The following is a 15411-nucleotide window of genomic DNA, read 5'->3' as shown; positions in this document are numbered from 1 at the left end:
AGTGTAATGGCTGCTGCCTCTTCAAGGGGAGTCCTAATGTCCCCATGGGGTTGGGGAGAGGCTCTGCTCGTGTTTCCTGTGTGGTTATTTAATATGCAAGGTCCACTTTTCCAACAGATTACAAAGTCCATGAAGGCAGATGGCCTCCTCTCTATCTAGGTCACCATGTCATGCCCCATGTGTCCGTCACAGAGTAGCGGGGGTGCATTTGTAAAGCTCAGTTCCAAAAACTGCTTGTCAGCTGGGGACAGTTCTCCTTCCGCCCACAGTGTTTCTACCATAAGCTAAACAGTAGTCTACTCGCACTTTTAAATAGCACAAGCCCCTGCAGGGGATGTATCCCAGTAACTACAATAAAATCAGATGTGGTTGCTGTCCCAAAAGATGTACCCCACTGAGAAAGCAGAAGGAGAAAGTACTCAGGACATGTGTGGCCCATTTCAAGGAAGAGACACCACGGCAGACTAGCCGGCAGTCACGCAGCAGTATCAGGAGGCAGGACTGCTGGCCATCAGTTCTGTGTGCTTGGCCACTTTCACATTTAGCAGTCACAAGTTGCCAACATGCGCTACCTGTTTGTAATTTAATGATTTAACAGAAAAGTTTCAGGAGGCAATTCTCTCCAAAAGCTTCAGCAGAAGACACCCTCACCCCTTCAACGTAAAGGAAATCAGCATACCCCTCACTTCCAGTCTCTTAGGTCTTAATCTTACATTTCTGCGATATACTAAAGAGAACTTTTAAATATTATTTGTACTACGTTAACTTCTGACACAAATTTGCATTCTGGCATACCTACCATTGCTGTGAGGCCAAGAGTGTACGGTGGCACTTCTCACCAGAGCCTCGTCCACTTTCCCACCTGTGGGATTATCCACATACTGCCTCCCCTGCTCCAATGCATTGAAGCACTCTGTCCAGTAATCGTTGTTATCTGCCTGCACCCGGTCATAAGTCCAGCTCACACAGGGGAGTGTGTGACGACTGTTTGAGGAGATGTAATCCAGGAAGCTGAGAGAAGCGAAGGGTTGTGTGTGCTGATTCTGGAGGAGGAGGAGGAGGCTTACAGGGGGCTCTGGGGCTTTTCGGGCTCCCTCCATCTGAGGAAGAAAGGTGGACTGACACATCATTAAGCGCCTCTCTGCAGCTTGGCCAATATCAGAATTCTTCCCAAAAATATCCAACTCATCTTCAAGGAAGAGCCCCGAATTGTAACCAAGTTTACGGTTCATGATCGCACTAAACCCACAGGTGCATCGGTACTGGTCCTCCTTGGAGGAATCAGGGATGTACAGCCCAACGTCTGCCCCTTTGATGTTCATGTTGCAGGCGCAGATGCAACAGCTGTCAAAGTTTCTGTCCTTGAAGACATTCATCACGGAATCTGACAGAATCAAGGTGACATAGAGACTGTGGGCCTCAGGAATTGGCTGCATGGTAGCAGGCTCCACAGAGTTAAGGGGCCTTGTGGTAGAGGGGGTGGAGGCTGGTGACCCCTGATCAGTGCTGTCGTATTTCACAGACCCTTGGCCACTAGCAGTGCCCCCACCTCTGGGAGTTCTTGGAGTCCTGGGCGTTCGTGGTGTGGGGACAGAGAATCGCGGGGTAGCTGGAGATGGGAGGACTCCAGCCCCACTGTTGCTGGCAGGGGCGGTGCTGTTCAACGTCACAGGAGTGTTCATCTGTGGTGTGTTCAGATAGTCTGGATCTGCAAGGCTCCCAACACTAGGCACATTACTGCAACAGATACAAGGTAGCGTGAGAAAGGGCAGTGGTCACAGAAGCCAGGCCCTGCACAGCCTATCTCATGACGCTGCACAACCTCCCACTCCACAGCTGTAGCGTGAATTCTAACTGTTCTTAATAAAAACCCGGAGCCAGATAGTAGGGGGTAAAGGCTGAGAGATCAGAGAAGCAGTGCAGCCAGCCGGAGCTTTGACCCTTACCAAATCCTCACACCAAAAGGGTAATCCTACCCTCAGCCTGCATCTTCCACTGACTGCTTTCCACTGCACCCTTAGACTGCAGCTGTCTCCACCAAACCTCAGACTGCATCTGAGCTCCTGTCTCCTCCCACCTTATATTCCTTTCTCCACCCAGCCGTATCCCTTCCTGTCTCCAGCTTTCTAGTACTGGGACTAAAGGCGTGGGGAGTCACCACCGACTGGCCTCTAGTGGTTTAGCTCTGTACTTTGATCTTTAGGCAAGCTTTATTTGTTAAAACACAAACAAAATATCACTACACACAGCCCTGCACTGAGCATCTGGAAGTGCATTTTCCTCTTCAAAAATATAAGAAAAAGGAGGGAAAGAAGGAAGGAAGAGGAGAGGAGCGACAGAAGCAACAGCATGAACACGCATGAATACACACACACACACACACACACACACACACACACACACACACGGTACTTCCTTTCCACATAATCCATAGTGCTAGGGAAACTTACAGTCTTAATAAGGAAACGTGGGAGTGGGCATGGAGAAAGCCATGTGAAGTGCTGGAGGATGAACAGAGCCTGGAGTGCAGGCTACACTGGCTGGAATGGTGCAAGTTGATGTTTGCCTGGACTTGTAACTTCATCTTTGTCATTTCTGAAACCGAGACCCTGCCTGCGCACTTTTCTCTGAGGCTATCATTCTGTAATGATACTGAAGTAGCTGTAACTAAATATACATTCAAATAAGGTGTTTTCCTAATTGGGAGAAGGCAACCGTAGCCAGGTTTGTATGTTCCCAGTACTGTGTGGCTGTTGTGCCCATCTGCCTGTTCTGCACAGAGGTTAGTGTCATTCAGCACTCACTGGAAAGTATGCACAGACTCTGGTCCCAGGCACAGAGAGATTTCCTGAGTTCCTTTCAATCTCTTTCATCCTTCAATGTTAGCTATTCCATACAATCACTCTCATTCCAGAGATGGACAGGACTGTTTTATCTCATAAGCAGTGGTTTGGGGAGAGCAGGCAGGCAGAAAACAAAGCCATGTCTGAAGCATTTAGATGGTCGACCACTACAGAACACATCCTCAACACATTCCCACGGATCCGGAGACAACGGACAAGCCCACTCTGCACTTGCAAGGCATCAGGACAGCAAGTTTATCAGTCCTAATGACTCTTTTGGACACAAGGACCCAATGCTTACAATCTGCTCCCTAGTGAGCTACACATCCGTTCACTTACATAATCATCCCCTGTAACCCTTTAGAGCCTTTACCACTGGCCTGGGTATCTCAATCAGGCAGCACGTAAGTCTGGCACACAGGCGTATGTGGGCACAGACAAGAGCTGGCGTGGAAACTGAACGATGCAGCAAACAAACATCTACATAGTCTCATGATTCTACAGGTTTGGATCAGAAAGAAACCACGACTGCTAACTGAAAACCTAAATAATTCAATTGTTCCCTAGCAAATACTTCTTACTTAGCAGCCTCATTCTGCCATGGAAAAAGTGGGGCAGTCACAGAGAAGAAGAGCTACCATGGCATAGAGCAGACCTGAAGCAAGTGTCAGCACGTGTACTGAGTGCAGCAGGGAGCCCAGGGTGGTAGACACTGGAGAGCGAAGTAGGAGCGAGACAGTGTAGAGTCGTGCTGCTCAGTAAAGCAGCTCCTAGACCCCAGGTCTAGATCCAAATGAAGCATAACAAAGAACTCACCAACCACAGCTATACCATTAGACTGTGTGGCTACAAAGCACCTCCCTTGAATGACAGTGCTCTGCAACGCTGCCAGTCTCATCTTTGGCTGCACAAGACACATGCAATGGGTGGCAATAATTCCCCTGACTGAAACTGTCAGATCTTATCTTGGGAACCTGTGAGCGCAGGCAAGTTTAAAGTGCTGAGGGGCTCCTGATATCACAAACAGCCACTAGGGGCCAAATGTGCCTGGGCATCTGCCGCTGGTGCTCCAAACTTCATCAAGAAGCTAGAGCCCAACTGGAGCATGGCAGCAGCCCCGACGAGGCACTCGCAGGGCAGCTTCACAGTTCCCCTCTGCAGTACAAAGCCATTAGCTGCTGGAGCTTTTCCAAAGTTCTGAGTAGAGTCAGGGCAGAACAATCCCATTTTAAAGAGTAGAAGATTCAGGTACAGGGGTTCCTTATAGCCACACACAGACTTTTCAAAAGCCAGGACTGTCATATGGTAAGGTGGCTCTGGTGTCCAATTCCAGAGTACTTCTATTACATTTCTACCCCAGTTCCTCATTCATTTCCTCTGTCACTGAATTACAGCTGTGACCTACAGATAAGTCCTAAACCACAAATCTGGCTCCTAAGGCTTATCAATGAATAGCTGCTAACACTGTAAAAGAAGACAGTGTATATTAAGTCAGACTTAATTCAGTCTCACTGACTGACAACTACCCCGAGAAAGGCATGTGCTGGAGCCCAATCACCTCTACATCCCCTGCAGTGAGATCAAGCAAGCAAGCAGCACTCACCTGTTCATGTGTCCACAGGCCATGTGGCCCAGATTCACACTAGAACTTGTACACTTTTTGCTTTCTCTGATTAAGAAGTTATTTATTTCAGAGAAAGCAGAGTCTGCACTGCTGACACAAATACTATTTTCTCTACGCAATATGAGATGTCCACGTCACCACAAATGTCTCCCTTTATTATTTTCCCCAAATCACACCTCAATCTGTTGCTGCTTTACCTAATTTTAAAGTATCACACTGAAATCATTACCTTACAAATCAAAGCCCCTTCCACCACCACCAAATAAGTGACTTTAAGTGCCAATTCTATGGCAAACACCAGCTTAGCATTAAATGTAACTCTCTGAAATAATCTTAGTTTGTCTATCTATAGGAAATTTTAAAAATAAACACACATTTTTCCACATAAGACAACATGCTCAAATGACAGGAATGGCCAAGAAGCCAGTCTCAAAGGGTAAGCTACGGTCCTGTAACAAGTACTTAGAAATGGTGAGGTGGCAGCATTCGGATACAGTGACTGACAGAGTCCCACACATACTTGTAACCGTCTCTAATGGAAGCGGCTGCAGCGGGCATGGGCAGCTGTTCCATTTTAGGAGGAACTGCCCATGAGGGCCGGAACAGACAGGCATCAGGTGTCTTCAGAGGCAGCAGGCAATGGCTTGGCAGCGTCTTCAGTGGAGCAAACATGGAGGACCCCACAAAAGGCTGGAATTGTGGCACTTTGTGCACATATGAAAAGTCCTGTGACAACAAAATGGGTTTGGTGTTAATGACGACAAACTGGAACCAGCCATAGTTGCTCAGTACTTCATAAAAAACGGGCACAGAATCTACTGTCATTCAATAGTTCTCTACAGGGATAAATCAAAAATAACAATCTAATGCCAACACTGTTTCTGAGGCAATGGCCACAGAGTGGATATGTTGGTCATCTGCTCCGTTTCAGAGTGTTTAGGAACCTGTGTGCAGCCAGGAGAGCATTGCTCTCAAAGTCGTGTCGGAGGCAGCTGGAAACCACCCAGCATTTGGGAAGTTAATACACTGGTTATTACCTTTATCTCCTCTGGCTTGGGACTTCCTAAGCCATCTTCCACTTCCATCCTGAACTCTGTGAGGTGTGTGGGTACCATACTGACCACAGGACTCTCCATCATGCCCAATGCGGTTACTGTCTCTGAACTTACTCCATCTTTATAATTCATCACAGGAGAAAACGCAGGATGCTGCTCCAATGATGGAGGGGTAGGGAACATCCTTTGCAAGTCTGCAACTGCTAAAAACAAAATTACAAGTGTATTTTAACAGCAAGACTCCTTAAAACTCAGACACGCAGCAGGCAGGCATAGCTGGTGGCCCACACGAGGCTAAAGGAATGTCAAGACACAGGCACCCTTTGGCATCCACACTTCCCAATGCTGTATAACACGATGTAATGCCAAAGAAGTGAACAAGGCTGGTAGAGGACACAGTTTTTCTCAATAACTGATTCTCTGAAAAACCTAAAGGAGATGAGTTAAACATAAAGTGGAAGCAGTTCAGCTATATTAGAAAAAAAACTCTTGTTTTCAACTGTTCATGAAATATTATAGAGAACAAAAAAATACTTAGAGCCAGGATGGGGGTTTGGTGTCACTGGTCCCACAGTCCTGCTCTTCTGGGAAAACGACTCCACACTGTCATTCTGGACTGATATTACAGCTTTACAGTTAGAATTAATAATACTACCCAGTCTTGAAAGATACTGGGCAGGGCACACAGTTTAAGGGTACTGAGGGGTCAGAAAGCAGTTTACTGTCAGTGCTTCCCGAGCCTCTGCACATCCCTGGACTCGGTCCTCAGCAGGGAAGGAGTGACTCATAGCACCCACTTCCCACTGTCTTCAGTTTTCAGTGTATCCACTACAGCTCACTAATGGGCTTGGTTAGGTAAGGTTCTGATTCCCCAAAGTAAGCTGTGCCTAATACAATACAAATGTGCTTACAAATCATGGCCACTAGGTGGTGTCTTGCATTTAGAACTGGGAGTTTGTGATTTTGTTATCACTTTTGATGTCCCCATTTCTTCTGCCATTGTCGTTCTTGAAATCCCAACATTTAACTAAGCTAATATTTGGCACCTAGTCCTTAAGCAGGAATTAACATGGAACAGTGAACTTGACTATGACCTGGGTGCAGCATCTGGCAGAGCTGGATCCACACTCCCCAGACAGAGTTCAACTATGGATGAGACACATCCTCCCTCAGGGCCTCGCCCACCAACTAGCCTCAAGTCTCCCTTAGATGTGTGAGTTGCCCACCCTCCACCACACACCCCCTCACACTCCCACACACAATGTTTTTTATAGATGTGTAAGTTTTAACAGGCGTGCTTGTTTTCCATTGGGACAAGGGAGCTTCCAATAGTTTTACTACATGGAGGCAAAAAAAAAGCCAGACGCCCTAGAGCGGGGGTCACAGATGAGCTATGCATCAGAGCTTTTAGCTCTACTTGCTGTCTATCATAGAATTTACATAGGATTTGATATGGTACCTGCTACAGTGAAGAAAAAAAACTCCCCAAAGTTGATGGCCAAGGTACCTTCTTATCTTAGCAATCCCCACTTGTTAAGGAACTTAATGTTTACAACTAGGGAGGCCTGCAAGGCAAACTATTGGAAACCTTATATACAAGTTATTAACCTAAAGCAGGAGAAAGGCCTCCAATCAAATCAATACATTTTATTTGAACAAAGGGGAAGATTGCTGTAGGGTTAAGGCTAACTCAATAAATGTACCCAATACCTCTAATTTTTCTCCAAGTCAAAGACAAGAGCTCCAAGATTAAAGCATCCTTCTCTTTTAAGAGTCAAAACATAAAGCTTCCGACTATGGTAAATGATTTTACCCGAGCCCCAAAAATGGGTTTGGAGAAGGAGTCTCCATTTGAGAAGACAGAGGGTCTAGTGAGGAGGGCAGGATGGATGGGAAGGGCTGTGAGGGAAAGTTAAACAGGGAAAAGTAGAACAACATGCGTGTATTTCCATAATGGAGTTCATTACTCTGTATACTAGCTTTAAAACTTAATGGTGACAAAGCCTTTAATCCCAGCACTGCTGAGGCCTCAGGAGGCAGGGTCTGGCAAATCTCTGAGTTTAAGGCCAATCTGATCTACACAGCAAATTCCCAAGCAGCCAGGGCTACATAGTTGAGAACCTCTAAACAAACAAACAAACAAACAAACAGTCAAAATTACAAAAGCTGGAGAGATGGCTTAGTGGCTGCTCTTGCAGAGGCCCAGGTGGTGTGGGAGGTCCTTCTGTCTATGTGTTTCTTTTATTGGTTAATGAATAAAGGAACTGCTTTCAGCCTATAGCAGAGCTATAGGGGAACATAGCTGGGGGGGGGGGACTAAACTGAATGCTGGGCGAAAGGAGGCGGAGTCAGGGAGAAACCATGGAGCTAGTGCTGTAGACAAGACATGCTGAAACTTTGCTGGTAGGCCACGACCTCGAGGTGATGCACAGATTAACGGAGACAGGTAATTAAAGAAAGACGTAAGAGCTAGCAAGTAAGAAGCTAGAGTTAATGGGCTAAGCAGTGATTTAAATAATATAGTTTCTGTGTGATTATTTTGGGGCTAAGCATCCAGGAACAAACGAGCGGCCCCCTACAATACCCAGGTTCGGTTCCCAGCACCCACATGGGAAGATAACTGTCTGTAATTTCAGCTCCAGGGGATCTAGTATCTCTGGCCTCCAAGTGCACTTGCACTAAAGTGGGAACACACATAAACAACTAAAAGTAATAAAAACAAAATCTTATTAAAAGTTAAGATACATAAATAAACAGTTCTGTTTTAAATTTCCTGTAGGAAACCTGGTAAGTTTATTTCTGCTGAAGCCACCTGTCTTACTAAGGCTACCTAATAAAGCCATAGTCCTATGCTTTCAAAGCCTCCAGCACCCTGCTCATTTTCACAAAGGGAAGATACAATTTCATCTGCCTTTGGGCGCACTTCACGAAGCACTCTCCACCATTCTTACCATCAGAACTCCTAAGGGAGACTACCCTCAGTCACCACCCACACTGCACACTAATGAGAGAACACAGTGCCAAGTGGGTACTTCACCATGTGCACCTCAACACATATGAGTGAGGTCAGTACGCTGGTGTACACCTCCCCACTAGGGCTTCACGACAATGACAACACACCAAGACACAAGTTCTAAGAGCAGGCCCAGGGGAGAGTAGAAAGTCAGAGAAACAAAAGCCAGGCCTCCATAAAGACAATTGGCTGGCACAATGCTGTTCCTAGAAAAAAGAATGGGCAACTACATGAAGGACTGGAGGGGGCCGTGTCCTGCCCTTCCTCCCAGCTGTCCTGCACTCTCCACTTCACCCCAAACCACTGGCTTCTTTCTCAGGATCCCTCTGCCTCAGAGCAAGAGGCAGAAGCCAATCTACAATAAGCACTCCTCAAGAATTGAACTGAATGGTCTAACTCATTTTTTTGCCTTCTCTAAGACTCATTCTTCAAAAAGATGATTTCAAAGAAATGCACAGTAACTGGTCTGTCCAGTGTATCGACCCTTCATTGTTACACACACAAATTAGTAACAATGGGTCTTCTTCCACGTATGCACTGGGCACCCAGAAAGAAGAAGAGAACTGAGATAAGCTGTACGGGTAACATTCCAGAGAGTCCCCAAGCAAGTGTTCAATGACTTTTCATACTTGGTTACATTTAAAATGACAACTGATACATTAACCTCAGTAGAAATTCATTAACAAAATTACTTCCATGGGGTGTCCTAAGTAGATACACAAATGTGGCTCAGCTTCACCTTCTTTGTACTCTGCTGGGCGGTGCCCCTGGGGACATTGTATTTCACAGCTTCCCAGCAGTCAGGAAAGCTGAACAGAGACAAAACACACCACACTGCTTGCACTGCCACTGCTGAGGGGGAAACACTGTGTGTCCAGGTACTGTGTCCGTGCTATGTCTGTTCCTCTACCAGGACAGATTCACATATGTCTTGTCCTGGATCTTTCTGACTCTTTACTTCTGTGCTGCATTTTAACACATTTTTATAACCTGTACTTTAGCATCAGATTCTGAATCTATTTCTAGAATAATCACCTTTTAAATAAAAGTAAAACACTAGCACATAGTCTAACCATGACACTATAGGAGGGTGGCAGTGTGTGGATAGCCTGGGCTACATCTTCAGACACTGCAATGTCTCCTGCTTCATGCAAAGACATAGCAAAGAATAACTGGTTTAGCAATGCAAACTCCTCACCTGACCTACCTATATATACATGTGTCATTCATATGAAATTCCACATTAGTAAAACTCTACAATTCAGAGAAAAAAAAGAAGAAAGAAAGAAAAATATTTAATTAAAAAAAAAAACAACAGCAAGGGATAGCTATCATTATTCATTTCTGTCCATGTCATGCTGGAGAAAACTATGCTATTTAAAAAAGCTATGGATCTACTTAAACTGTCAAAATCCAATCTCTGCACATGTCCCACTTCTACATTTGAGTAAATCAGCACTACATTTATAGGTTCATAAAACTTTTTGAGTCGCCCTGTGAAATGGTGGTTTTCCCCTCAATTTGTTCTCATTAGCAGCTGAAGCGGATGAGCAGAAATTACAAGGTGATTTGCAATGGATGTGTCTGCACTAGTCCTTCTCCTTTGTGCAGGCCCATACTTCCTTCAGGCAGAAACTACACCACTCTGCCCTTGTGTGCATGGCCCTACCGTCAACTGCCACAGACAGAAACAGAAAACAGCACAACAAATCCTGACAAACTCATTATCCACAAGTCAATTACATTTTTGAAAGCCGAAATGTTTTCTGTAAATTCTCATAGTGCCAAGCTCTGAAATTAAGTGTGCAGTTTGTGATCTACTAGACAAGCAGCCCAACAGGTCTCCCTGCCCTATAAACTGTGGCTCCTTCTTAGCTTGAAAACGAAACAGCGTGACTTCCAATGAGGATGGTTTCTGTCTCTGATCAGCTTCTTGCCTTCTCAGAGGTTCTAACTTCTTCTGATGTTTTAATTCTCAGTGACAATCATGTCATCTCAGGCACCTGCACCTACTTGGTGGGTAAGGGCCAGCAGCTCTTCCGTCCTTCCCAGGGGGCCGCTCCTCAGTCCCAACAGTAGGCATCTTGGATGAGCGCAGCGCAGGGGACACAGCCTGAGAACAGAGTTGAACTGTTAGCAGGCTTGAGTATTCAACTACTGACCCTTCAGAATAAAGCAGTACACCCTCACACAGCTCCTAGAATAAAGCAGTACATCCTCACACAGCTCCTAGAATACCTGTAGGCAGCAAAGCCAGGGACACACTTAAGCTTCTCAGAAAGAGAGAGCAAGTAAGTCTGTTTGCTGGGACCTGGTGAGCAGACTGTACAGGCCCTCAGCGATGCAGCTTAAGGTGGGTATCAGTGCACCTTTGCCAATATAGTAGCTGGCCAGCAGTATCCAACAGTGACTAGCTGTGGGGCTGGCATTCCTTCTGTGGGAGGAGGCAGCTAAAATACTGGTCCTGTGCTCCCCAAAGCTATTGTTTTTTGATCTGCCATTCCCATTTAACAGATAACCTCCATTATCACAAAGGCAGCCCCATCCAAGAATCTCTAATTGCCCAGACAACTGTTCAGTTATTGAGAACAAGGTGACTTCTTTACTAGGAAATAGCACCTTTAAGAACTCAAATGGGCTGGTCACAAAATAAAGTACACCCAATAAAATAAAGTAAAAAAAGATCTTACATATAGAATGTCTTTTACTTACACTTGCTTAATACACAATTGAATGTAGAATAATATCCAAACACATTCCAGCCAGCAGCTGTCCACCTCTACTCACTAGGTAAACTAGTTATATCAAACAAACGCTAGAGTTAAAATCAAAAAGGAAACTCTTCTTTCAAAGAAATAAAAATATGATTGAAAATGTTCAGTCTCCTTTGTGTTTAAAATTGCTTACAATATCTTCCCCAAAGAACTGTTTCTTCATTAAGCCCAACAGGGAACTAGAACTTGTATGGGAACAGAGTCTAACGTGCAGAGCAGAGAGCTCCGGCACTAAAACTGTGCCCATTAGCAGGATGAGCCCCTCCACAGCACCCACGGTTCTCTGACCTGTCCTTCTACTTGGCTGACTTGATTCATTTTCCTTCAATGCTTTACTCTCATCACCACCAGCGATAGTCATTACTACCATGGTCCTCATGCCTCTCTACCCCAGCCTAGCTTGTGTTCATCTTCCTGACAGATCCAAAGGGGAACTCTCCAAGGCCCAGATCAACAGCAAGGAAATGTATCATTTTTCCTATGGTTTGGTACACTTCCCTGTCCTTTTCTTTCAGATAGCAAGTATTTGAATTAAGACTACAGTTCCAATGTAACAAAATAACAAACAGAATTTTGTTTTCCTATCTTCAGACTGATTTTAAAAAATGCAATGCTTCCACCAGTTCCACACTCAACAGAGTCCAGGAGGGAAGGCTGAGAGATTCTCTGGAGTCCATCCCTATCTGAGGGCTGGCAAGGAACTGACTAGCAGGCCTCAGTGCTTAGCTGCTTCTCTCTGCTGTCCAATCAGGCTCATTCCACAGTAGCTCAACGACCCCAGTCTTCCCACCTCTCAAGTCAAATCCATTCTTCAAGGCCGTTATGTTCTCATCCTCATGCAGGCACATGTAACTCAACAGTGTATAAGATCTGTTAATTAGCTATGTTTGAGTTCAAAGTTAGAAATCTGATCCCTACTTAACCTGGAGCCGGAATTTAAACTCCCCTGCCTCCTCTGCACTTCAATGTTCAGCATCCTTAGATCCTGGTCTGTAGCTTAACTCATAGCAGTACATATATTTACAGGCTGTTTTACCTGAAGTCTGTGTTTCCACTATAAAGCTAGCAATTTAATCAAGCATGTAAATTTCATAATTGTTTCAGTTACCTGTCACAAAAGAACTGTTTATCAAATTATTTTCAAAGTTTATGTAAAATGGATGGAGAGGGAGACTACATAAATAAGTAATAAAGAAAATTCTGTAAAAAGAGAGTGTGTTTTATTCAGCTCTCGCTTCCCAAGAATAACAGGTGCTGGTGTGTGCCCAAGCACACAAAGATGAGGAGGGCGAGCACACGCGCTTCCTGACCTTAGCTCAGGCGATTCCCAAAGAATACTAACTCTTGCCCATCACTGTAATCATGTGTCTACACTACTTGCCACCACCACCCCTAACTCTGAACAGCACACAGCACACGTGTGTGCAGCTCCCACAACCACACCAGCTGCTCAGTTATCAGATGGAGAAAAGTTATGTGCATTATGTAAAAACCTCATCTAAAGAAATATACACATTTCTATGGTCCCTTAACATTCAGAATGATTTATTAAAATGTGAAAGATTTTAATATTTACAATTATAAGAATAATGATGTGAAAAAAACAAAAGCACCAGTAAACAGTATTCAAAAGGGTCTAAGTACGGGAGCCTTTCTGACACTTATTTAACATCTAAAACAGTGGTTCTCATGCTGTGGGTAGCAACCCCATTGGGGGACAAACAATCTTCTTACAGGGGTCGCACAACAGATATTTACATGATATTTCATAACTGCCACACAATTAACAGGTATGAAGTAGCAATGACAGTAATTTTATGGTTGGGGTCACCATAACATGAAGAACTGCATGAAAGGTCTTAGTGTTAGGAAAGTTGAGAACCAGTGCCTAAAGTGGGAATCCTGAAATGCTGGCCCAGCTACCACACAGCAGGTCTCACACATGCAGCTACAGCAGACTCACCCCAAGCTCATCGTCATCAGAGTTATCAAAGATGTTGTCTAAGTCGTGCAGGGAAGGTGCCAAATCTGTCACCTGTGTAAGGCTCCCGGAGCCAGCTCTGCCAGCAGCATTGTCCTGCCGGACATCTGCGGGAAAAGAGGCAAGGAAATAGGATGAGCAGGCTCCTCAGCTGGGAAGAGAAGAACGGACATGGACTGGACCTCGGTCAACAAGGTCTGCTGGGAATTCCCTTCCTATGACCTACGTAAATTTAGACACAATTATTTCCAAATATGCTTATCAGCTTTGAAAAGAACTAAAAAACAATCCACGAAAAACAGAAAAGTTGAGATCAAATTACTGTTATAGCAATAAAAGTATAATTTTAAATTGCGAAGAATCTCCTTTGCATTTTACTTTAGCAACAATCCAAGTGAGTCAAGTAACAATGTACACACCTGTTTTAGTAGCAGAACTGAAAATAGACATGGCATTTTTCCCATCAGGCACCGGCGTGGAATGACCTGGTGTAGTGACATCCTTGGTACCAAATCCATCCTCTGACTGTGTAATAAATTCAGCCAAACAAAACACATGAACAGCAACCCAAAGTGTGGGATATGAGGGAGAACAAAAAGAATTAGCATGTCGAATGGAACCCATTATGAGCAGTGTGAGAAACCATGGTCTATGCAACCAAAGGGAATCAAAGGCATGTTCTTGCTCCACGCTGCACAGAATCAAGGTGATCTCAGTGACTCAGTGGTTCTGGTGGCATTTGATTACAGACCTGTCGTGCTATCAAGTGTTGCCTTAAGTAATTGTACCAATGTTAAATGACAGAGTAAGCCTCTGGATACACATAGATCCTGTACATTGTCCCCTCGACTCTACTGGCCTCTTTAACTAACTGTCAAACCTCCCTACTCTCTCTAGAATACCTCCTTAATGACTAAAGCTGGCAGGCACACCCAGTACTCACTACCATGGCAATGGAACCAGACCAGCTCACGCTGACAGTCTATGGGCAGTACTAACATGGATCCAGAGAACATACAGGCATAGCTCTTGCATAGTGAACATATGCACTTCATAAAAAGAGACACTGCACTCAAGAGTTTTTGCTTTACATTTTACGTATTTTGGAAAATATTTTAAAAGAAATAAGCAGGGAGCACAGGCCAACAATAATCAGCATATGAGAGGAGGCATGCACGGTACAAGCTACAACCTGGAAAATATGCAGCTTCCTTTCTGCTCAGCCGACTCTGGAACAAAGGTGAGCCATGACATAATACGGTAGTACCAGGAGAATGAGTATGAGGACAGAGCAACCAGGCAGGACTACCTCATATTCTACCTCAGGAGACTCCCACACACATTGACACCAAAACCCACAGCCTGCTGGACTCCCTCTGTAGTAAATGGTACCTTGTTCTTTTTTAGGGAGTCCTTCTCTGTTCCCTGCTTGCATTTCTTATTTGCTGTGAAAATGTATTTTATGTCGCCATCCTCAAAGGTATATGGGTCATTGACTTCTCCCAAAGTGTCTCCAGGCTGCTGTGACAGAGAGGACGGGTCGAGGAAGGGGGGTGGCTGCACCTGAGGCTGCTCATCCTGCCAGATTTTGAAGCGCTTGTTAGGCTGTGCTAAGAGTCTAAAAGGGAAAATAAATGAGTTTAAGTAAGATAAGGTAAAATTATGCTTTTCCAAAGCAGTATTAAGGTTTTAAAATTTTCCGTTATTTATTTTGTATGTGGGCATGCACATGTAGCAGGTGAAGGACAGAGAGTCAGTGTTTTTCCTTTCTGGTGAGCAGTACTGAAGTGCACGCAGCACAGTACTCAGGCCAGTGAACACAGCACTTCAAGGAAAAGAAAGCCTCGGAGGCCAGGCCTGTTCTCAGCCTGCTCGCCTGCTGAGTCGTCTTGCCAATCTAGTATTTATGATTTATAAGAAAATTTTAACTGAACATTTAAAAAAACCTAATAAATCTCTAGTACCAGGTTTTTGTTTTTCAAGCTCTTAAGCACAATTAGACAGAACTAAGTAAGGCAGCTTTGTTAGTCCACGCTGTCTCTAAACCCAGATTCTACAGAAAAAACAGGTCATCAGCAAAGAGATAAGGCTGCAGGGAGACTTCTGTGAGGTCACCTACAC

General features: G+C 44.7%; 1 protein-coding gene across 4 annotated transcripts in view; it reads right to left on the bottom strand.

The window, feature by feature from the left end:
• The window catches only part of Med13l (mediator complex subunit 13L), a 238373-nt gene that overhangs the window by 30176 nt on the left and 192786 nt on the right, over positions 1–15411 (bottom strand). For 3 of the 4 annotated variants that reach the window (XM_041645984.1, XM_041645993.1, XM_041645994.1), the window contains exons 11-17: positions 14683–14908; positions 13710–13815; positions 13273–13397; positions 10549–10648; positions 5505–5725; positions 4988–5193; positions 800–1737 (exon numbers count right to left, since the gene is read on the bottom strand). In XM_041645984.1, the coding sequence (XP_041501918.1) occupies positions 800–1737; positions 4988–5193; positions 5505–5725; positions 10549–10648; positions 13273–13397; positions 13710–13815; positions 14683–14908 (1922 nt within the window). The remainder of the gene's footprint in view (positions 1–799; positions 1738–4987; positions 5194–5504; positions 5726–10548; positions 10649–13272; positions 13398–13709; positions 13816–14682; positions 14909–15411) is intronic. The other variant, XM_041645991.1, reaches the window with a different exon arrangement.

The sequence above is a fragment of the Microtus oregoni genome, unplaced genomic scaffold (genome assembly GCF_018167655.1).
Source record: "Microtus oregoni isolate MIOR12 unplaced genomic scaffold, Mior012 000003F_ref0000135, whole genome shotgun sequence".
Lineage (NCBI taxonomy): Eukaryota > Metazoa > Chordata > Mammalia > Rodentia > Cricetidae > Microtus > Microtus oregoni.
This window is presented reverse-complemented; position numbering and strand designations above follow the sequence as displayed.